Source organism: Cyprinus carpio, chromosome B6 (assembly GCF_018340385.1).
Source record: "Cyprinus carpio isolate SPL01 chromosome B6, ASM1834038v1, whole genome shotgun sequence".
NCBI lineage: Eukaryota > Metazoa > Chordata > Actinopteri > Cypriniformes > Cyprinidae > Cyprinus > Cyprinus carpio.
The window spans coordinates 15713895-15737112 of record NC_056602.1 but is presented as its reverse complement, the minus strand read 5'-3'; the positions used below and the strand labels follow the sequence as shown (position 1 = coordinate 15737112).

The 23218-nt window shown below is 36.5% G+C and overlaps 1 protein-coding gene across 4 annotated transcripts in view; it reads right to left on the bottom strand.

Moving 5' to 3' along the window:
• Positions 1–23218, bottom strand: part of LOC109089180 (lipoma-preferred partner homolog) — a 199112-nt gene that overhangs the window by 127928 nt on the left and 47966 nt on the right. For all 4 annotated transcript variants that reach the window (XM_042725859.1, XM_042725862.1, XM_042725860.1 and 1 more), the window contains one exon: positions 309–520. In XM_042725859.1, coding sequence (XP_042581793.1) covers positions 309–501 — 193 coding nt within the window. In that variant the 5' untranslated portion in view covers positions 502–520. The remainder of the gene's footprint in view (positions 1–308; positions 521–23218) is intronic.

Genomic DNA, 23218 nt, shown 5'->3' with positions numbered 1-23218 from the left:
ACGAGACTTTTTAGTATGATGCAAGGCAGACCAAGAGTCCTTGTGTCATGCAGTTGTGGTTCAGTAACATCCTTATTTCAAGCGAGTTTTGCATCTTGAGTTTTCATGTAAAAGCCACATTTTAGTCTGTGCAATTCAATTTGCCTCACCGTTTCTTTGAATTTTGACTCCAAGTCGATCATCGTTTCCCAGTTCTGATCCTCAAGTGGAAAAACACATTTTGCAGACCTGTACATGTGTTCTGACCACGGTCATATGCAAATATGTACAAATGCTAATAATGAAAAAGTCAAGGCTATAAGTCTTACCAGCTCCCTCGTGTGTTGCATCCCCGGGTTGTTTATAGGGGTTGAACTTGGGCTTGGGAGCCACAACAGGAGCAAACTTCGTAGGAGCCTGTTGCTGGGATACAGAAATACTGGTGGTACCCATGGGTAAGCTGGTCTCCATTCGTGCACTCACATGACCTTGCTGGTCACCATCATTATGGCCACCCCACATCTTTCTAGAGTCAAGAAATCTAAAAAAAAACAACAACAAGACCACATTATTTTATTGCACTGAGATGCACAGGTCCCATAGCACCCAGAATGCCCACAATGTGTGAGGAATTGTAGCACTGTCTGAATTCCAGTGTTACATTCCTTGCATAAAAATCTAGTTGTTTTTATACATAACATAGCTATGGGTGGATTGTGGTTCTTTTCATCAGGGACCAAATTCCCATCCCTAGAGCTCTGTGCAGTGGCGGCTTCTCCCACTCTTTGTTCTTAGCTGTGGACTTAGCAAAGGAAACTGTGCATTTCAAACACCAGGCATGGAAGAACCAGAACCAGAACAAGTTCAGAGTGCCATCAAATATGATTATTACATCAGAAAATCTTGCAAATTATGTCATGACAAATGAAGAGAAACTTGAGAACCAAATCGATGTGTTTTGTAAACAAATCATTCAGAATGGTTTTTCTGAACTAGATGCTACAAATTATGAAACCTCCAACTCAAGAGAAACAATTTGTGCACACATCACATCAGCTCTAATGAATATGCAAGAAAAGTTATTAAGTCTCAGTTATTAACTCTCTTTACAAAAGTTGAGTGCACATGAATGGCACTACAGAGTGGTGCAATTTAAGATTTTATTTGAGTACAAAACAAAGTTTATGCCCATTCATTCTTTGCCATTTTGTAGAAATATATGTTGTTATAGCCATTGTTACAATGTCAGTAGTACATGTAAATGAACAATGCATACTCTTACTCTATGTTACCTGCACTCAGTTGTCCCTGTTTATTTGTCAGCTTTAATGGCACAATATGTAATTTTTCACCGCTAGATGGTGCGTATTCAAAATAAACAAAGAGTGTGGAATCATGGGAGTTGTCGTCTCCATCCCCACAGCCGACGCAATCCGATGGGACTCGGGCAGAAATCATGTTCATGGATGAGATAATGATTTATTAATGTAGTAGAATGAAGCAGGGTGAGGCTGAAAGCCATCGAAGCGAAACGAGGCCGCTGAATGAGCGTGACACATGACTCGAAAGCAGCTGAGCTTTTATTATGCCACAGTTGACTGCTTCCTCTCCTTCCGGTCATGCGGATGTGAAAAAATAAAGCAGCGCTATTTTATCATACTAGATACATTTGAAAGTTATGTTACAATGCTTCTCTGTGTGGTTGTCACCTGTCTAATAAAACTCACAACATATTAAACACGTTTTTGGTGTTTTCATCAAAACCGGAAATCGAGGGGATATGACGTCATTGGCAGGTGAAACAATGACACTATGGACACGGTCCGTGTCACTTGTTAAAATTGCTTATTTCTCTGGATTTAAACATTTTTGGAAACATTTGGGATAATGTAAGTACACAAGTCAACAAAATATATAACCCAGTTCTAGTGGTTTTTGGATATTTTAATAAAAATAATCTTACATATTGTGCCTTTAATTTGACATCTCAAGGAAAGCCAGATTGAACCCGGTGCATTATGGATGTAATAGTTTCCCTATCTTTTTAGCAAAAGGAACTGCCACAGCTATTTTTCTCTGTTTTCTCTAGTAGTGATTTGAACACATTTGACGTCATAAGCACAACTAAATACAAACTTCTCAGAGAACAAGATTGCACCATTATGATCCATTTTTGTGATACTGGTATGCTTGCTTTTTTGTCATTTTGTAACATGACTGCCTTCCACTTCTATTATATTGACAAGAGTGGCCAAGACTTTCCTTTACATTTTTTCTTTTTCTTTTTAGAAGAAACAACGTTACATAGGTTTGGTTTGATGGGTGAACTATCCTTTTAAGAGTGTATATTTTTAAATATAAAGTTTCAGGACTTGGCATCCCACAAAACCAAATATGGTGCTAATCATTCCTCGAGTTCTCTGGGATGTGCCAAGGTGTCAAATAAGAGGCTGTAATTTGATATAATCCTTTACTTCACATACGCCACTCACTTTTCTATAGTTAGAAGCAAATAACCACCAGTTGCTACCCATGTATCAATTTAAATGAAACCATAATACATCATGCAATGAAGAACTGGGGATGTACTAGTTGTGTCAAAGCTTAGAAAGCTGCCAGAGAACATGACAGCAGTTCAGCTTTCACTGACATGGTGAAAGCCGTAGTAACAGCAACATTAACAACCTGACAATATTGATGACTTCTAATGCATTTATTGACAACTTCAGGAGCATGTGTGTGCTAACTGCTGTGCCACAGCTCTAGCAAACTCATTTAAAAAAAAAACTTATTTACTCTTATTTGTTTTCAGCTTGTCTCTGAGACAGACATATTTAAATAACCGGTGTTGTTTACCTGCTTGGGCATTTAGCTGCAGGGCCGCTGCTGTCTATTTTGACTCGAAAAATTGCACCAACACAAAATACATACTTTTACTTCCCTACTTGGATTATTATTATTTGGATAATTATTTACAAATGTGGAAGATTATTCTAAAGCAGACTGGTTGAAAGAATTATTCATAGTACAGTAAATGGGTTCTACATGGCCTGTTATGAGCTGCAAGTGAGTGGCGATAATAAACAGCCCAATAAATAAAAATGTTTGCTATTTTTGTTGAAAATGCATTGGGATTTGATACAGGTGTTGAGGTGCAAATGACTGAACCTGTGCCATGCAGGGATCAAAATAGCTCTGGTAGTTCAAAATAGTTTAATGTTAGCCTGTAATGCGAACTATCTGCAGAGTATAGCGTAATGAGATAACTAGACGGTTGAGGTGGTTCTTATGAACATGATATATGGTATTTCGAGTTGTAACTGGCTCCCCCGATGGGCCTTAACAAAATCCTCATTATACTCAAGATGGATTTCCTTGAATAACCCCTTCTTCTTTAGAAGAATCTTTTAGGAAAAATAGACCATGATTAGAAAAAATAGATGATAGGTCATCCTGATCACAAAGTCAAAAATGTCAGTGTGATACAAATGTCAAAAACAAAACTCACTGCTTAATAACCTTCTTTAGACTTCTTTAAATAACATTAAAACATTACTGATCCCAAACTTTTGAACGGTTGTGTGTATATATGTGTGTGTGTGTGTGTGTGTGTGTTATTATTTATGCATAACTTTATATATTATATATTATTGCTGTGAAACGATTAATTGCGATTAATCGCATCCAAAGTTTGTGTTTACATAATATATTTGTGTGTACTGCTTATATTTATTATGTATATATAAATACACACATGTGCATGTATAATATGTATATATATGATAAAATATAAGAATATAAATATATAAATTTATACATGTAAATATTTAAAATATATACTGTATGTGTGTGTATTTATATTTACATTAATCACATCCAAAATAAAAGTTTTTGTTTACATATATATTTGTGTGTACTGTGTATATTTATTATGTATATAGAAATACACATGCATGTATATATTTAAGAGAAATATGTTGTTTATATATTAAATATATTTATATATAATATAAAATATAAGAATATAAATATATAAATGTATTTGTAAATATTTTCAAAATATATACTGTATGTGTGTATGTTTACATACTGTATAAATAATAAATATACACATTACACATACATATATTATGTAAACAAAAACTTTTATTTTGAACGCAATTAATCGTTTCACAACACTAATATATATATACTAAAATTGACAAACACATAAAATTACACAATATTACTAAAACATTACCTAAACTTTACCTAATATTAAAATTACAAATATTTAATAGTATATCAATGATACTAAAATAACACTTCTCCACAAGAAAAACAATATTTCTAAGTTACTAATTCATGCTATTTATAAAGTAAGAATAAGATATCTACACTCACGTGTAATCAAAGTGTAGGGAAAAGTGTAGGGTGTTATTGCTTTTTACTTGGCTATGCCACATTACAATTTTAGCGTCATTATAATTAACCTTTCCCTGAAAAAGATAAAAATCATGAAACTAACAAACTGTAAATAGAAAAATTAGATCTCTAAGAAATTGCCATATGTATTTTAAATTGAATTTAATCAATTATTCGTCATTGACTCATTAACATGGTATATACAATATGTGCTAAAATAGCACCATGTTGTACAAATCATGTACAATCCAGAAGTAAAGAGAAGGAGAAGGAGAAAGAGAAAGAGAAAGAGAAAGAGAAAGAGAAAGAGAAAGAGAAAGAGAAAGACAGAAAGAATTTATTACTGGCTGAACTCTATAATAGCACTTGTTTTACTATCGCAACCATTCTGAAATTGAATGAAACATTATTTGAACTATTTCAACACAACACAGCTTTCATTTTTTTCTGTCATTGGTCTTTTTTGTGGGTGCTATTGTTGCTTTTTGAAACTGTAGCTGTGTACGCTGTTTGGCTGCTTCTGACTGATGCAGGCTTTACGTTTTCCCTCCAGAGACGAGCCAAAAGAGCCCACGAACAATTGTGTTCTAATATCGTCTAGCCCCACCACACGGCAAAACTTCTTTACCGAGCTTCCCCATTGATCCTTCTGTGTCAGAGCTCTTCATTTCCCATCATTCTGCTCACACACACATATCAAAGGCCGTAAAAAGGGAACAGGGCAAGGACAGGGGACATTATCACACAGTAACGGTTCTAACACACCTGAACTTTCCGATAAAAGTTGAAAAAGATGATTTCACAGCAGACACTATGCACTACGGGAATCTAGACACCACGTTTCTTCACAAATACTCAGAGGTGTGTTATATTTCCTGACCTCTGCTGCTGACTCTATTATAATGCCTGGAGAGTGTGTGTGTGAAGAATAAAGCACAGCTTTATCTCAACCCTGACCTCTTCAGTGAGAAAGAAAACAGTGAGCAGGGGGATCAACGTGGATCAAAGAGACTACAGTCCGATGGAGACACAGGATGTCAGTGGGAATAGGTACAAAGGGACCTTCCTTTCTGCTGTTTTGTAAAAGAAAGATGAGCAAAATAAAAGTCATATCTAGAATTAAAACCTGCTGTAATCCTAGGATAAACTAGGATAAACCTGTAATTATTGCATACATACATTATATATAGAAAAAAAATATTATATATATATATATACATATACACACACACACATACACGCACACCTTTGAACTGTATATTTTATTTTTTAAAAGTATTCAAACATACACACACACACATATATATATATATATATATATATATATATATATGTATATATATATATATATATATATACTGTACACATATATATATATATATATATTGGTGTGTGGAGATTCTAAGAAATCCACATGCTGATAGAGATTCTGAGAAGTCCATGTATTTAAATTAAACCCAAGTGTTGTTGAGAGATTCTGAGAAGTCACGTACTCAGAATGTGTTCTATTCATAATGATAAGTTTCATTTCAAAAGTTAAAATCTTTGTATTTCATGGTAATGATCTGTCTCATATATATTAACAGGTTTCATCTTTATATTCAAAATGTTTTTGGTAAACTTTATGGTATATTTCATATGTAATTTCACAGTATTTCTAACTGCGTAGTCAGCTGAGTCTGTTTTGCATATGAAGTTGAACTGCACATATTGTTCTTTTGTACCAATATTTCTTGGAATTATCTGTATGATACTTTGAATCTAAAAGAGGAAGAAGTCCAAAATCGAGACATTGACTGGACTATTTTTAAAGGTCAGGTGTTATTAGTGATAGCCAGATGACGACTTATGTCTAGAACAACAGTATATAAGATAGACTCTGCAAAATAGAATAGGGTTGGGTTTTGACTTTCTGAGACTCTGGTCTCTCTATCTTTTCAGCTTACTTCCTCTTCTTTGGCTTCACTCGACAACTCTTAGACTCAGACTTAGAACTCTTACAGGTTTTTATTCAAATTCAGATACCTTGAAATTCAGATACTTTGATACTCTGATACTTTGATATTTTAATATTTTAATACTTAATATTTTGGTACTTTTGATTTGAACAGAATAGTTTATTAGAATTGTTTATGTTTTAATTACAATTGTATTAATGTTTTGATTAATACTGGTTGGGTTCAATCCATCATAAATGGATTGTTATTAAAAATGTACTAACATTGGATTTACATTTTCTATATTTGAAGGTTGTTACTATTATCCAGAACTTTATTTCCAAGTTATGATTTGTGGTTTCTGTTCTCTATATTCTTTTTAATAAATTTACCTATTATTACACCTTGACCGTCTGAATTGGATTAAATTTTGCATCAGTTAATGGAGGCACCGCTGGGATACTGATCGATCCTTGAAGTATATTTGATGCATCGCAAGGAAAGATAAAGAGAGGTGAGTTGCTCATCTTTCTCTTTATGGGCTTCTGTTGTGCAAACCTGCCGAGTCTAAGAGCTATATCTGCGGACCCATTTCGTTCATTTTTCTTGACTGCAGCAAGAGAACGAATTTGGGGCGGTACGGTGGTTTAACCGTGTTTGAGGAATGAGCGCAATGACTCTGTGTTTGAGAACGGCGATTTGCGGCATTAAATGTGTTGTTCACTGAAGGGGTTTACCGACAGTGTGGATAATTCTGCGTAGCAAGTACACTTTGCGGGGTTTACCGGAGGTGTATTGCGGGCGCTTTCAGGGTTTACTGAAGCGCCAACAGTTTTTGAGACACGCGCTGTCAGGGATTACTGCAGCGTGCTGGTCAGATCTGTATGTCGATTCTCTGTTTTGATATAGGCTCTGGGATGGACTCGGCAGTCTTGAAACTGGCAGAATTCCACCTTGCGACTAAATTCTAAATCCATATATTTTGACAATTGTTTGACTGTGGCAGAATACCACATTGTAACTAAGTTTAACTCTGTATAATTGTTATAATTGTCAGACGGCTGATCAAATTAAACAAATTAAGAGTAAAGAGAACACCAAATTTAACAATTTTATTAAGTGTATTTAATTTAGTGTATCTGAATTGAATAAAACTTTTTCTTTGTTGGGGGTGTCAACACACGAAGTAATGGCTCATGTGTATGTAAAAGGAGCTCTTAACGTAACTCTCACTGCTCAAGTAGCGATGTTAGGCATCGGAAATAAAGAAAAGATTAAACAGAAAATGGCTAAAGATGAATTTAAAGAAATATGGGGTGCGTAGGCCGTGTGAATGGGGGTGATGAAGGAAGATAATAAGATAATGATCCTAAGAAACAAAATAAATATGCACGAGTTTTGTGTTGTTTGAGGATTGTGCAAGCAAAAGGTCTTTTAACAGATTGCAATTGAAGAATAGTTTATGTGGATAAACTGGCACAAGCCACTAGAGATACTACGCAAGATATGTGGGATTTATTAGACATTGTAACTAAGGAGCCAAGAGCAGATACAGGGAGAGTTCCTAAAATTGATGATATCTATAGCTTCAAAACTGAAAGCAGCGATTGCCAAGGCAGGGAGACATGTGACGAATGCTTCTGAGAATGGTGGTATACAGGTTGTAGCTATTTCTCCTGGGGACCTGGAGGAAGCTGAGAATGAGTGGGGCGAGTATGTGAAACTGTGTCCAAAATTACCCCGCTGTAGTGAAATTGATCAGGAATTGATAGCGGCGGGTCAAGTGGGGGTTTATCGATCTATGGGTGTGCGAGATTTGACTAGTATTGTTAATACACTGCCACTCATGAAATCTAACAGTACCAATTATGAATTTTGGGATCGTTTGTGGGTAATGGCAAGAGCCAACCGCCTAGCAGTAAAAGATAAAAGATCTGTATTCAATTTGTGAGTAGGTCTGCCCGTCTACATACACGGGACAGATTGTTAATCTCACCCCTCCTTTACAGCCACCAGCGAATGCAGATGATTACGCAACTCAGTACAGAGTGCTGCATATTGAAGTACAGCGAATAATTGTAAATAGAATTCAGACTTTCACTAATGTGACAATGATAAGGCAGGGTCCTAATGAACCATTTGTTGATTACACTGAGTGATTCACAAAGGCACTGAAATAATTTGTGGCAGCACGATGGGGGCCTGACTTAGATTCTCCAGTCATGCTCCACACTGCGCAGTCAAATATGAATGCTAAATTTACACAGTTGTTTCATTCTTCTCTGTCAACAATTATTGACTGATCTTCTTTTGTTGCATGGGGGACACGGGCTCAAGACATCAAAACAACAAAAGAAGGGACTGGTTGCTGCGGTTGGTCCCTCTGCTCCAGCATTTCGCTGTTATCATTGCCAGTGCGATGGTCACTACTCAAACAGGTGCCCTGATCGAAATTTTGAGCGAAATTTCAGAAAGCCTAGTTCCTCTTTTCAACAACAGCGGACACCAAAACCACTTCCTCGAGATTGTGCTTAAAATAACTCTGGTGCAAAGAAGCAGGGTGCTGACCTGGAAGCAGGTTGAAAAACTGACAAGAGCTTTTGAGAATACAGACTGACAGATAGTGGCCTCCATTTTATATGAACACGAAGACCCTCGTCCATTTTTACAGTCTAACCTAGGAAGCCAGGATAGCTATATTCTTGTGGGCCCCGGGTCTGCATCTCAGTAATTGATATTAATTTGTGTTTAACAAACAAACAAATGCATCTTCAAGGTATATCTGGTCGCAGTCTTTTCACAAAGTCTCTATTGATTTCTCTAATAATATATCCATTTGAACAGCCTTTTTGGGTGCAATTCTGGGTTGGAGAAAGCCAAGTTGGCATGGTAATGGGAATGGATATATTGAGTAAATTGGAAGCAGATGTTTTGCTGACTAGGGGTCAATTAATTAGTCAGTATTTACCAATTCCCATACCAGTGTTTAATAAAACTGGAATTCCTAAATTAAGCCTTGGAGCTATCACAGCTAATTAAAAGGAGTCTACTGATTCCTCAGTGATGCAATATTTTTCTGAAAAATTTCCAAATTTGTGGTCAACTTCTAAACATGATGTTGGTCTTTGCAGGATTGAACTTTGAATGTTTCAGATCCTGTACATCCTCCAGTATTCCAGTATCCTCTTCGGAGAGAAGCAGAGTGAGCTGCACAGGAAATTGTGAACCAGCTTCAGGAATCAGGGATTTTGGTAAGATGTACTTCCTCAACGAACTTACTTATGCAGCCTGTGAAAAGAAAAAGAATGAAAAAAAAAGAAGCCAGATGGTAGCTATAGATTAACTATAGACTACACCGCATTGAATCCTGTGACTCCTAAAATAACTCCTATTGTTGCTAACCCGTCAACCATCCTCAATGACATTTCTCCAAACCATCGCTATTTTAGTGCAGTAGATATCACCAATGGCTTTTGGTCTTGTCCTATCAGAAGAGAAGATCAATACAGATTTGCCTTTCAATATTGTGATGACATTCTTCTCGCATCTCAAGATAAAGCACAACACTTGAGTGGACTCACTCGGTTGTTGAAAATACTCCAAAAGGCGGGTTTCCTCTTGAACAAACAAAAGGTGCAATTGTTTTAATCGGAAGTTACATTTTTAGGTCAAGGTATAGGTCGTGAGGGAAAGAGACCTCTTCCAGGACCTGGTCATAGCCATTACTCAATTAAATAAGCCAACCACAGTTACTGGTTTAAGATCATTAATGGGGCTATTTAATTTTAATCGGATGTATATCCCTGATTTTTCTGATTTGGCTAAACCTCTAACAGAGGCTCTTAAAGGAGGCCTTCCGGGTGCTTCCCCTTTGGAGTGGACAGCGGACATGGCTGAGTCCTTTACTCTCCTCTCCCGCGTTACATCACCCCGACATGACAAAGACATTCCATGTATGGACACATGCTGGCCCAAGTGCTTATAACTGTGTGCTGGGACAATGTAAAGGTGACAAAAGTTATGGCATTGTTGGGTATTATTCAACTTTTATTCCTTCTTCCATGAATGGACAGATGGCCTTGGATGGCCTGGTTTGATGGCCTTGGACTGTGCTGAGTGGGTGTTGAAGGTCACTGAGGCCATCGTCGGTTACAATCAGATGATCCTTCACTCTCCACATCGTTTTCTACGCATGCTCGCAGAGACAAAAATAAAGTCGATTTCAAATCAACGACGTGCAAAATGGGAAACTGCTCTCATGAACCCTCAGCTCACTGTTGTTGCAGACAACTGGACAAATCCTGCCTCCCTAATGGAGAATGAGGGGAGTGCACATGACTGTGCCGAGGTAATTATCTGTGACGGGACATTTTGTCAGAGATGAACCATTTTCAGATTCTCTGGACATGTTCGTGGATAGCAGCAGTTTCTACGAGGGTGACACGCGCTATACGGGCTGGGCAATAGTGGAGGGGAAGACGGGCGAGGTCTTGGCTGAGGGGTCGCTTCGGGGAGGAAGTGCTCAGATAGCTGAATTGCATGCTTTGAAAGCTGTCTTAAATCTGGCTCTTAAACTAACTGCAGGTGAAAATAGCTCCACTAATGTAAATATTTTTACTGATAGCGCATACAGCCACAATGTAGTGCAGAGTTATGGCCCTGTTTGGAAACGTTGTTGTTATTTGACCACAGTAGGTACGCCAATAAGTCATCAAACCGTGATTAAAGAAATTCTTGACACGTGTGAGAAAATTCCACCAAACAGTGTCGTGGTATGTAAAGTCACAGGTCACAGTACATTCAATGATTGGTTGGCAAAAGGAAACTCTCTAGCTGGTAAGGCTGCGAGAGAGGCTGCAAAGGGTGTGGCACTTGAGGAAGTAGCTGTTATTTTCCCTGTTCATCCTGATTGCACGGGTTCAGAAATTTTATCTAAATTGTACACAACTGAGGATCATGAAATGTGTCAGAAATTAGGAGCTACCTTAACTGAAGAAGGGGTTTATGCCCTGAATGACAAAGTCATTCCGCCTAGCGGATATCAAACTGAACTAATTGATTTGTACCACAGCATTGCACACCAAGGGGTTTAGAAAACACATGCTATGTTACAACAAACATGGTTTTGGTCAGAGATGTTACAAACTGTGAAGGATAGACTGTCCAGATGTATCCACTGTTTGCAAACCGAAGCCATAATTTGGAAAAGGTAAAATCCCAACTGGTCACAGTCCTCGCCCGCTAGGACCATTCACACATTTACAATTGGATTTTATTTCGTTACCTTCTGATCGTGGGTACAAATATGTATTAGCCCTCGTTATAAAATTTCCAGATGCTCTGAAAGGGTATATTGGATTTTCAGTCCCTCTCATTGCACCATGGTTCGGGAATGATAAATTTTCATAAAATATGGGTATTTTTACTGGGATTTAGGTTATAAGTAATGTCTGTATTTGGTATCTGTGAGGTGACTGAGGGTCTGACCTATGTCAGGAATGCGATAACAGTGATTATTCATTTAGCCCGGCTTCCAGAGAATAATATATGTTTATGGCAATTAATTTATTTTACGGTATAATAAATTAACCAAAATTCATCGTAGTTGTATAAGACATATAAAAAGAAAAATACAAATAAGTCAAATTTCTTTCTAAAAGGTCTTTGGGTTTTAACTGTACATTCCCCTACAGCTCCATTATTGCTCGTAGGTCCTTTGGGTCCATTGAAGGACACTTTACAGGAGTATCTTAAAGTACTCACGTGCGCATTGAAGAATGCCCATTTGAGTGCCCTCGGTGCTCAACATGCTGGAGATCTTAAAACACTTTATTCAATGTAAAGGCTAAAAACCCCGTACAAGTGGGGGATGAGGTAATGATACAGAAAATAGGGAACTTAGGACCAATGTCCTCCAGGTATGAGGGTGGTCCTTCTTCGGTGTTGTTGACTACTCCAACATCTCTTCTTGTTGAAATCGAGCCAGGGCTGACTCGATGGATGCATCTTGCACAAGTGAAGCCTCTGTCGCCGCTTGCTGATACTAACTCTCTTTCTAATGTGATTTAGTCCAACAGGTGCAGTATTTTATATCCAAGGAATGGCTGCTAAGGAAGAACAATGACTAATTGTTTCCTCTCTTTAGGTTCTCAACTATGATTCCATCTGGACCTATTGTGTTTAAAAAAAAAAAAAAAAAAAAAAAAAAAAAGAGAGACTGAAAACCATGGTGTTTATTTTTGTGTGTATTGGTGTTGTCCTGTTTGGTTGTCTATGTGTCGTTGTGTGTGTTGTGTTTTTATCCAAAAATTTCTGCTGTTTTTATTCTTTATTTTTTGATGGTACTATTGTTTGTTTTTAAAGGGTTATTGTGCATTCTGCGACTGGTTCTAAGGGTGACTCTTTGATGTGACTTCTGCAACAGTGCAGCTCATTGACATTCTGGGAGTGGTTGCTGTGCTCCTGGCTGGACATCAGTGTTTCATCGCATCATCATAATATCACTCTTTAACTAATTCTACGTCATCTGAGAGACCTGTGCTAAAGTCTACCAGCTGATATATATAGATTTACATATAGATCAAAAGATATTTTTATTCTCCCATTTATACCAGTAATGATGAGGAAATCTATACCTTGCAGGTGAAGGTTAAGGGAAGGTATGAGATGTTGAAAACGATCAACGAAAGTTTGGAAATTAACGACATGGTACCATAAGGGCATTTTTATTAAACTACTACCTGCCAAGGGCAAGAAGAGAAAGAACGATGATAGAGTTTAGAGTTGAGAAAGATGGAAGGCTGTGGTAAGTCCTCAACCCAGCAAAAGTCCAGGGGACGCCAGGGGTCGAATTTCCTTAGGAGTTCTCGTCTGGCCATCTTGGTGAAGATCTTTGTAAATTTTAAGGTAGCTGGGGTTAGAGAGGTATCTACAGTACTATCTATCTGAAATTGTTTTATTGATTTTCTATATTTTCATGTATGCATCATGTATTTTTCCTTTTGAATTACTCTGTATTTTTGATTTTGATTTAAGGAAAAGGTTGTGGCGAGTCTTTTGATAAGACTCGAGTGGGGGATTGGTGTGTGGAGATTCTAAGAAATCCACATGCTGATAGAGATTCTGAGAAGTCCATGTATTTAAATTAAACCCAAGTGTTGTTGAGAGATTCTGAGAAGTCACGTACTCAGAATGTGTTCTATTCATAATGATAAGTTTCATTTCAAAAGTTAAAAAAATTATATTTCATGGTAATGATCTGTCTCATATATATTAACAGGTTTCATCTTTATATTCAAAATGTTTTTGGTAAACTTTATGGTATATTTCATATGTAATTTCACAGTATTTCTAACTGCGTAGTCAGCTGAGTCTGTTTTGCATATGAAGTTGAACTGCACGTATTGTTCTTTTGTATCAATATTTCTTAGAATTATCTGTATGATACTTTGAATCTAAAAGAGGAAGAAGTCCAAAATCGAGACATTGACTAGACTATTTTTAAAGGTCAGGTGTTATTAGTGATAGCCAGATGACGACTTATGTCTAGAACAACAGTATATAAGATAGACTCTGCAAAATAGAATAGGGTTGGGTTTTGACTTTCTGAGACTCTGGTCTCTCTATCTTTTCCAGCTCACTTCCTCTTCTTTGGCTTCACTCGACAACTCTTAGACTCAGACTTAGAACTCTTACAGGTTTTTATTCAAATTCAGATACCTTGAAATTCAGATACTTTGATACTCTGATACTTTGATATTTTAATATTTTAATAATTAATATTTTGGTACTTTTGATTAGAACAGAATAGTTTATTAGAATTGTTTATGTTTTAATTACAATTGTATTAATGTTTTGATTAATACTGGTTGGGTTCAATCCATCATAAATGGATTGTTATTAAAAATGTACTAACATTGGATTTACATTTTCTATATTTGAAGGTTGTTACTATTATCCAGAACTTTATTTCCAAGTTATGATTTGTGGTTTCTGTTCTCTATATTCTTTTTAATAAATTTACCTATTATTACACCTTGACCGTCTGAATTGGATTAAATTTTGCATCAATATATTAGCGCTGTCATCGTTAACGCTTTAATGCATGCGATTAATTTTACAATCCTTAACACGTAAAAATAATTTAACACAGTTAGCGCAAAATTACTGAAGCACATTTTCTATTCTAACCCTTAAACCCAATTTTGCTTCTCTGCTTGCAATCAGATAATTTTTAGCTGGGAAAGCTTTCAGTCCAATGATCCAGGAAGCGAAAGCATTCAAACAATCCGTCCAAAACAGCACTAATATAAAGGAAACCAGGCTGATTATATCAGAGATTCCAGAGAGAACAGAGACTTACGTTTTCAGTGAATTGTTCATTCCAGTGTGTTTGACTTTAATACACAAGCTGTCATATTCTGTGATTGTCTCTGAAGAGTGCGAGCTCTCACACGTTGCGCTGTGTGAAGTAGCTACAGACTGAACAGATTTGTCAACACATCCCACCGCTGTAGGGCCAGATGGGACACAAACTATGGTTTCTCGACTGGATAACCGGTCTCGCTAGTAGAGTTTTGATGAATTGAGACTGCAATCAAATTAAAGACGATTGTGGTGGTGTGCAGGAGTCGTACAGTAAGTTCACGAGTTCGCCTGCTCATTCAGCCCTGCCAGGTAATGGTAAAATGAACTTGGCTTGCTGTCCATGAAGGAGGCTCGAAACCCGAGGCTCAGCTCGGAGTATGAAACCCCCCTATGATGATACAGTGTGGATGAAAGAGAAGGGATTTAAAGGAGGAGAAGGGGTGGTGGAGAGATTGCGGAAGAATAGTCGCTTGGACGAAACAATGACTGCTGCTTATATACAGTCGAAACAATGATTGGCAGGACTGGTTGATTAGGCTCCTCCCGAACCTGTGTTGTGAACTTCATCACACATGAGTCTGTTAAATTAATGCGTGTATGAGTGCACTTGACGCACTGATCGCACATTGTATTTATGCACAGCACAGACATTTCCGTATATTCAGGTTGTTTCCACGCACATTCACAATAATGTTTTGATTTGTCATGTGTATGTTGCTGTGTTTAGTTTTTCTGAATGGGTCCGTGTACTGTACATATAGATATATGCAGTCAGCCGTCAGTTGGTTTAGTTTTTTTTTTTTTTTTTTCATTTTTATGTGGTCCTGTTCGGTATTGCAACTTGATTTCTCTAAAATGTAAAAAAGCTCTTTGCTGTTGCACTGTACTTATACTAGAAAATTCAGATTTTTTTATTTTATGTGAGCTTATATGGGTTCCTTATATCAGTTGGTTCTTTGGTGTCCTTTTGGAGTTTCTAAGTGTCCTTTTTCGAACAAATTACATTAAATTGCTCAAAAGTAAACCTGAATGAATGCTATTCTTTTGAACTTTTTATTCATCAAGAACCCTAAAAAATGTATTATGGTTTCCACCAAAAAAAAAAAATAGCAGCACAACTATTTTCAACATTGATAATAGCAAGAAATGCTATAGGAGCACCAAATCAGCATATTAGAGAAATGGCTGCTGAAATTTCAGCTTTGCCATTAGAAGTATAAATTAAACTTTAAAATATGTTAAAATAGAAAAGTTATTTAAATTGAAGGAATATTACTGTTGTATACTGTACACTAATTTTTATCAAATAAATGCAGCATCGCTGAGTATGTAGACTTACAGTATATAGATCCCAAACATTTGAATGGTATTGTATGTTTTCTTTACAAATTAAATGATCAGAACTTCAGAAAAAAAGGTAAATAATGTAAATAATGTAACAAACTTTATGAATATATGTACTATGAATATATGAGGATTCACTAGCATAGTATCATAATTACCATTAATACCATTACAGTAATTTTTTTTTGTCAGCTCCTAAGTAAAAGATAAATTTACTGTTGAAGTGGTCAGTTATCCTAAGGGAGACAGTGCAGAAATAAAGCATCTACCCGCTGACTAATCAAACAGCTAAGTCCATGTGTTTGTAGACATGAGCTTGAGTTACTGCCACCTTCCTACTGCCAGACTTCACAGTGACACTTACAAATACTCAGCAGGCCTGTGAGCAAGTGTGTGAGCATATGAATGTGAAAGGAATCTGAAAACAATGTGATATGAAAGGGCTTTTCTAACGGTGATCAGAACATGAAGGCCACACAGGATGACATTTCAGGTAGAACACGGATCTCATTTTATCTTCTCCATCTCCTGGCGCTGCTATTTTCATGGAAGCCATCTTAATGGCCTGTGACAATTTGTCAGGCTTTGCTGTGTTGTCAAGCAATGACATGGCAGGTCATGTGTTGCAACAGACACTGAGAGCTGGCCCTGATCTGAAGGTTCAAGTGACACGTAAACAACGCCGCAGACACTTGAGAATAAACAAGATACCACATTGCACTCTGACATGACAACGACGTCGCACACACACACTTCCTGTGTCTCAAAAGGACAGATGATGGAATGAGGACTCTTACACAGACACTTGTACTGCAAAAAAATACAAAATAAAAAAGTTGTTAATTTTCAGTAAAAATATTACCAAAAAGAAGAAGAAACAATATTTACTTTTAAAGCAAAATAGTTTGTTAGCTCAAATTATTTTAGAGACTTGTTAAAACAATACTTCTTTTAAAAATTAAATATTATCCCATTGGTGAATGTTTTGTTGAATTTAAGCATATATCTTACAATTTTTTGTAACAAAGCAAACATAAGTTAAAAAAAAATTCTATCTGAAAAAAAAAAAACACAGAAACGGGGAGGGAGGGAGGGATGGATGGATGGATGGATGGATGGATGGATGGATGGATGGATGGATGGATGGATGGATGGATGGATGGATGGATGGATGGATGGATGGATGGATGGATGGATGGATGGATGGATGGATGGATGGATGGATGGATGGATGGATGGATGGATGGATGGATGGATGGATGGATGGGTGGATGAATGGATGGATGGATGGATGGATGGATGGATGGAGTGTTTGAATTAGGTGGAGGATGAATGAGGTGTAGATGGGGTGTTAGAATGGGATGAACAAAGGGAGGGTTGAGATATTGGTTTGGGATGGATAAATTATTTAAAAGTGATGGACTGATGGAAATATGGGGTGTTTGATTGGAATGAATGGAGGACAGACAGACTAAATGTAGTACATAAAAACAGTAATGGTCTGTGTGACACTGATCCACTAATCCATCAGGAATTTGAATCTGACCGATTCTCATCATATCAAACCACAAACACTCTCACAGCAGAAGCCATCTGAGGTCACAGAAGGGCCGCTGATGTTTCTTCTCTCTGTGGATTGAGTGAATACTGCAGGAAAGGTAGGAGTGAGACGCAGGGCTGAATTCGCTCTCATATGCACGTGACAATACGCAGAAAGCTCAGCAACACGAATAACAGCTTTAAAAATTAAAGGTCCCCATCTGTGCTCAGGACCCCGGCCGAGCCCACTTAGCTCTCTGCTTTCCACAGCTGGTTGAACGGTTGAGCGGGCTAATGCAACATTACACAGACGAGGGATCGCCTCATCCCTACACTGCTCTGTTTGGAAACATGGTCTTGTTAAGAGTTCAAGTGGGCATTATGGATCTGAAAATGTTTTGTGAGCGTGTGGGGTAAATATCTGAGAGTACCACTAGGCTGACACCGTGCCACATGTTGACATATTAATAAAAGCAAATGGCTGCTTTGGAGCACTTCCAAGTGCTGAAAGTTTAATATTGGAAGTGGATGACAGAGTTTAAACCAGTCTGCACAGTCAGAGCATGAGTGAAAGTCCAGCTTTCTCTCGATCCACACTGTCATCTCAGCCGGAGCTGAAGAAGATTTTAACATATTCAACTGCCATTTTCTTCTACCAAACAATTAAAACAAACACATAGCTGCACTCAGTCAGATTTTGTTTGAGTTTAACTGTCTTAATAGTACCAGTGGTTCTGAATTTATTACTGACACCTACTGGCCTGGATGAATGTAGTGTATTTCATATCTGCTGCTTCACTGTAAAAAAAAAAAAAAAAAAATTATCAATATTTTCGGTGATGCAGTTCTTTCAACATGCGTTTCTGAGTTGAAACAACAGTTATAATAGTTCATTAAACTTTCAGCTTAGATGAGGGCCAATAAACTGAGGGCCAATAATAATAATAATAATAAAAATTGTTGTCTGGAAAATGTATAAAAAAAATTATTTTTGACAGTGTTCACACTAAAGCTGTTTTTCTCATACTACAAATACCAGTATAAATAACTGCATGATGCAGTTGGTCATGTGATTTTAACATGGCGGCACCTATGAAAGGGCAACCCTCTCCATGTAGATCAAAACATCTTTTTATGATTTACTTGGAGTCTTCATCTAATTTGTGTACACATATTTATGTTATGTTATGTAACAAGTTATGTCAATTTCTCTACATATAATGTTTTAATTCACACAAAAAAGTCCCTTAAAATACAATTACTACAATAAAGTTTGGAACAACAATAAAAGAGTCCTAAACATCAGCTTTTTTTTTTGCAGCATCTCACCAGCTGCATGTTGTGGTGATTTTCCTGAACACTGACGGAAGCCAACAATGGTTGCAGAGAGAGTTCTTAATATTTCATCAAGTTTACCTGACCTTTATCCCTCCAGTAAATCCCACAGAGACAAAAGTGAGAGAAAACACAACTGACTAACAACACATAAGAACTTTCTCATTGGAGCCTACAAGTTCAGTCAATTGGGATTGTTCTTGTCATCAGTATAGTTTTGTCACTGTAGATACCGCAGATACAGCACTATCAAAAGCCAAACACATAGAAGACAATGCTTATGCTCAATTATTCCTTATCTAAAGCCCCAATTTATAAGATATCCAAGAGCATTATTGTCTGGCCCTCTAATCTCCAACATCCTCAATGGAACTGTGACAGGAAACAGTTTAGGAACAAGATAAAACCGTGAGACTGGACCTGTTGGACAGGCTTTTGCTATTAATGAAGAACAACGGTTATCCATCAGTTGTAGTCACTTTTCATTTTCATGTAATGGAAACCTCAGTCTACAGTGCATTTGCCTATTAGATCTGCTCACCCGGCAATTCAGCGTTTATTGCAGATAACAATCTCAAACTGTCTCTTTATATTATCTGACACGGGGGGGAGGCACACTGGATGGCTGTCTACATTTAGAGAAGTGGTCATATCATTATGAATGATGAATGATGATAAGCTAATTTAGCTATAACTGGACACTTGATTGTAAAAAAAAAAAAAAAAAAAATTAGAGAAGTGGTCATATCATTAATATATATATATATATATATATATATATATATATATATATATATATATATATATATATATATATATATATATATATATATATATATATATATATATATATATATATATATATGTATATATATATATATATATATATATATATACACGTATATTTTGTATGCAGTTGGCATCTACATCTGCTAGGAATCATTTAGCTGGCACAGGGTCAGTCGAGTAGGAGGTCAGTCTCTCTACTGGCCACATCCCTAGGGCAGATATCTCATACTTACAAAGAGCTAATTAGGGTAATAAGGAAGCCTAACAAAACCAGCACTAATCAAATGACAAGGCCACCACATATTTGTTTTCCAAATTAGCCTAGTGTTTGAGAAAGCTCATGCCGTTTGATAGGCATTACAAATGGGATTAAAACAATGCATCACTAATATGGAGGAGATCTCAATTCCCCCTTCCATCTGCGGCAGACAGGGAAACGCGCTCGTTCGCCAGCCAAATCTAGATGAAGGCAGACCCTCGCTATGTTTAGCATACTGCCTGCTGAGCACTTTTAAGCCATGTTGGCATTTGATCGTTTCGTGCGAGGACATCAAGAGATACGTTACCCCATGTTGATTTTTAAAGGTTGAGACCTCCAAACAGGCCTGAAGTATCGACTCTCTTCCATGTCTGCTTAAAAAATATGCATTCAAATCCCCTGATAACAAAACATGTTTATCAAACCCATAAAAATTTCAAGTCTTCACAGCTTGTCAGAATGTTTCTCAAGTGCCTTTATGGATTCATGGTTTTTTGGGACTCTCCAATTCAGCTCCCCTGTGACAGGGATGCAGAGTTTCATAGTGTAGAACGGTAAATATAAATATCAGGGTTTGATAGAGAGTGACAGCTCCATATTAGCAAAGGAAGGAATCAAATGGATTTGGACAGCTTGCATAATAAGTGGCTTTTGATTTTGGAGACAGCCAATGGTGTGATAGAATATCTGAGGGATTCATGCCTACCACCTTTAAAGTGACTGTTAAAGATTGACACATGTCAGCGCTGTTCACCTCAATAGACCCCAAGGCGATCTTCGACCCATAAACAAACACAAACAAATGAGGGAACGATCATTTGAAAGATATAAACAAGCACTGATAGGTCATTGGAGGATAAGTGACATCGCTTGATCATTATGGGAGCATTAAAATTCTAACAATTATACAGAAAACGGCATTAGATAAGTCACATTAATTTACGGGATTTCCTTTCTAAATAAAACCTAAAACTTTTTATTTTAAAGAAGAATAGTAAAGAAAATTAATTTTATACTTATTATACAGCATATGATCACATCTGTGCAGAAACTGAGGTTGTAAATTATTTAAAAAGAGAAATTTAGAGACTGTTTAGAACTATTGGAAAGTTAAAAGCCAAAAGTTTAACCTGCAAATAAATGCAATTAAACAAACTTTGTTTCCAAATGAGCTGGTCAGATTTACAAGTGTATCTCTCTTTTCTAAGATAGAGTGTCATTAAATTTGCAGTCCAAATATTTTACAGAAAGTATGACCGTGTAATATATCAAAATAAAATGTATGTGGTGTTTGATAGTGAAGCTTTCAAAGTACAGGTTTGATGTTTAATGTTTGAAAATGAAGATTTTTTTAGTACAACTGTAAAATTACAATACTAATATTTACATCATAATTTCTTTATTTTCAAATATTAAACGTTGTTGTAACATTTATACCCAAGAGTGCACATCAAAATTTTTATGGCCTAAAACTATGGTTTGCACTAAAAAGATCTTCAGAGTAAAGCTTTTTTAAACAGAGAATTTCAAATATATTTAAAGAGTTTTCAAATAGATCTTTTCAAGTCATGTGGTAAAAATTCAGCTATGTACTAGAAATATATATTCACGAAAAAAAAAAAAAAAATATATATATATATATATATATATATATATATATATATATATATATATATATATATATATATATATATATATATATATAGTTCTTTACAATATCGTGTAGCCCTAAGAAAAGGTGCCATCCCCAGTTCAAAAAGATTTTATTTTAACTTAAAGGAATGTGATCAACAAAACAAATAAACCCTCAAAAGAAACACCTGCAAAACAAACCCATTAGAACTTTATTGCTTCCAAAGTGGAAAATCCTGCAGAGTAAATTACACCCTCAAAGGTTTGGTGAGATTAAGAAATAACAGATGTTTCAAATATGATTGACATGATAAGATTTCCCATTTCATTTCTATATCCACATGTACAGTACCGTAGATCCTTTAAAACGAAATCTGCATGTTTAGTTTAGACATTCTAAAGGATTGACATGCTAATCTTGAAGAAAGATGATTAGATAGCAACCTGTTCTGACTAGAGGGAGTACAGAGCGAACTCCAGCCTTGATCTTGAAATCAACTGCACTCATTTCTGGAATGATTAAAACATTAAAGGTTAAAGCCCAGGCCGTGCACATCATTTGTGTGTTTCTTCTCACTGCAGGATCACAGCAGAAGTCTGCTATTAATACTGAGAGAGCTCTTCTCTTGGTGTGCTTTCAGATGACTCAGTTCAGTCTTTCTCCATGCTAAGATGTGAGAAGAGGAAGTATGCATCTGAGTGGGTAGAAATCTGTATGAAGGGTCATGTGAAAAGAGAGGATACTTATGTCCACCCAGATAGTTTAGGGTAGATAGTTTAAAAAATATGCTCAGCAGAACTACACACACGCATATATATTATTAAGAGAGATTGCACTGTGACCCTGAACACACAAACAGTCATGAGTCCGTGACACTAAATTCATTTTACTACTGGTTGTCAGCACTAGCCTGATTTATAACATGGGTTAAAAAACCTACAATTGAAAAAATATATATTTCAACAGTCTGTTGTCCCATAAATCAGTTTGGTAATTGTGTTTATGACCTGGAAACCAACAGCATTCACACTGCATGCATAAACTCAAATGAAATATATTGCAAAATATACTCCAGGCCATGGAGTTAGAAAGCCACAAGACTCAATCTTGGTTACTTGTTGCATACATGGTTAGTTAATGACAGTTGGATGCTTTTTTTCACCTAAAGAGAATTGGAAAGAAAGTAGGAGAACTTGCCATAGGCTCCAACAGTTGTCATGGCTTCATACACAACCATTAAAATCAGTAGGCCTACTAATGTACTGTGGTGACGTGGCATGTACAAATAAATCATGAGGGTCATATGAAATGGGTCAATTTACTAAATCAAATGTGAAAAACATGCCTATAAATGTCATATAAAATGCTCTTTGTTTTTGATATTTTCAGATTAGAGAGCGTTAAAAATCTGGCATTTATTTTATGAAAGTCTTTTAATGTTTCTTGTTTGTTTTTCATGGTTTTCGAAAATCTGGTGACACATTTCAACTGAATCATTTAATTACGCTAGTTGAAATGTGACGTACAGTTCTTCTCAGCTTAAACAGGCTTTCGTAATGGATCCAGACCTGTCCTGGACCTCTTCATCTTTCACACAGTTTTTTTTCTCTTCCTCATGAAAAAGAGCAGAGG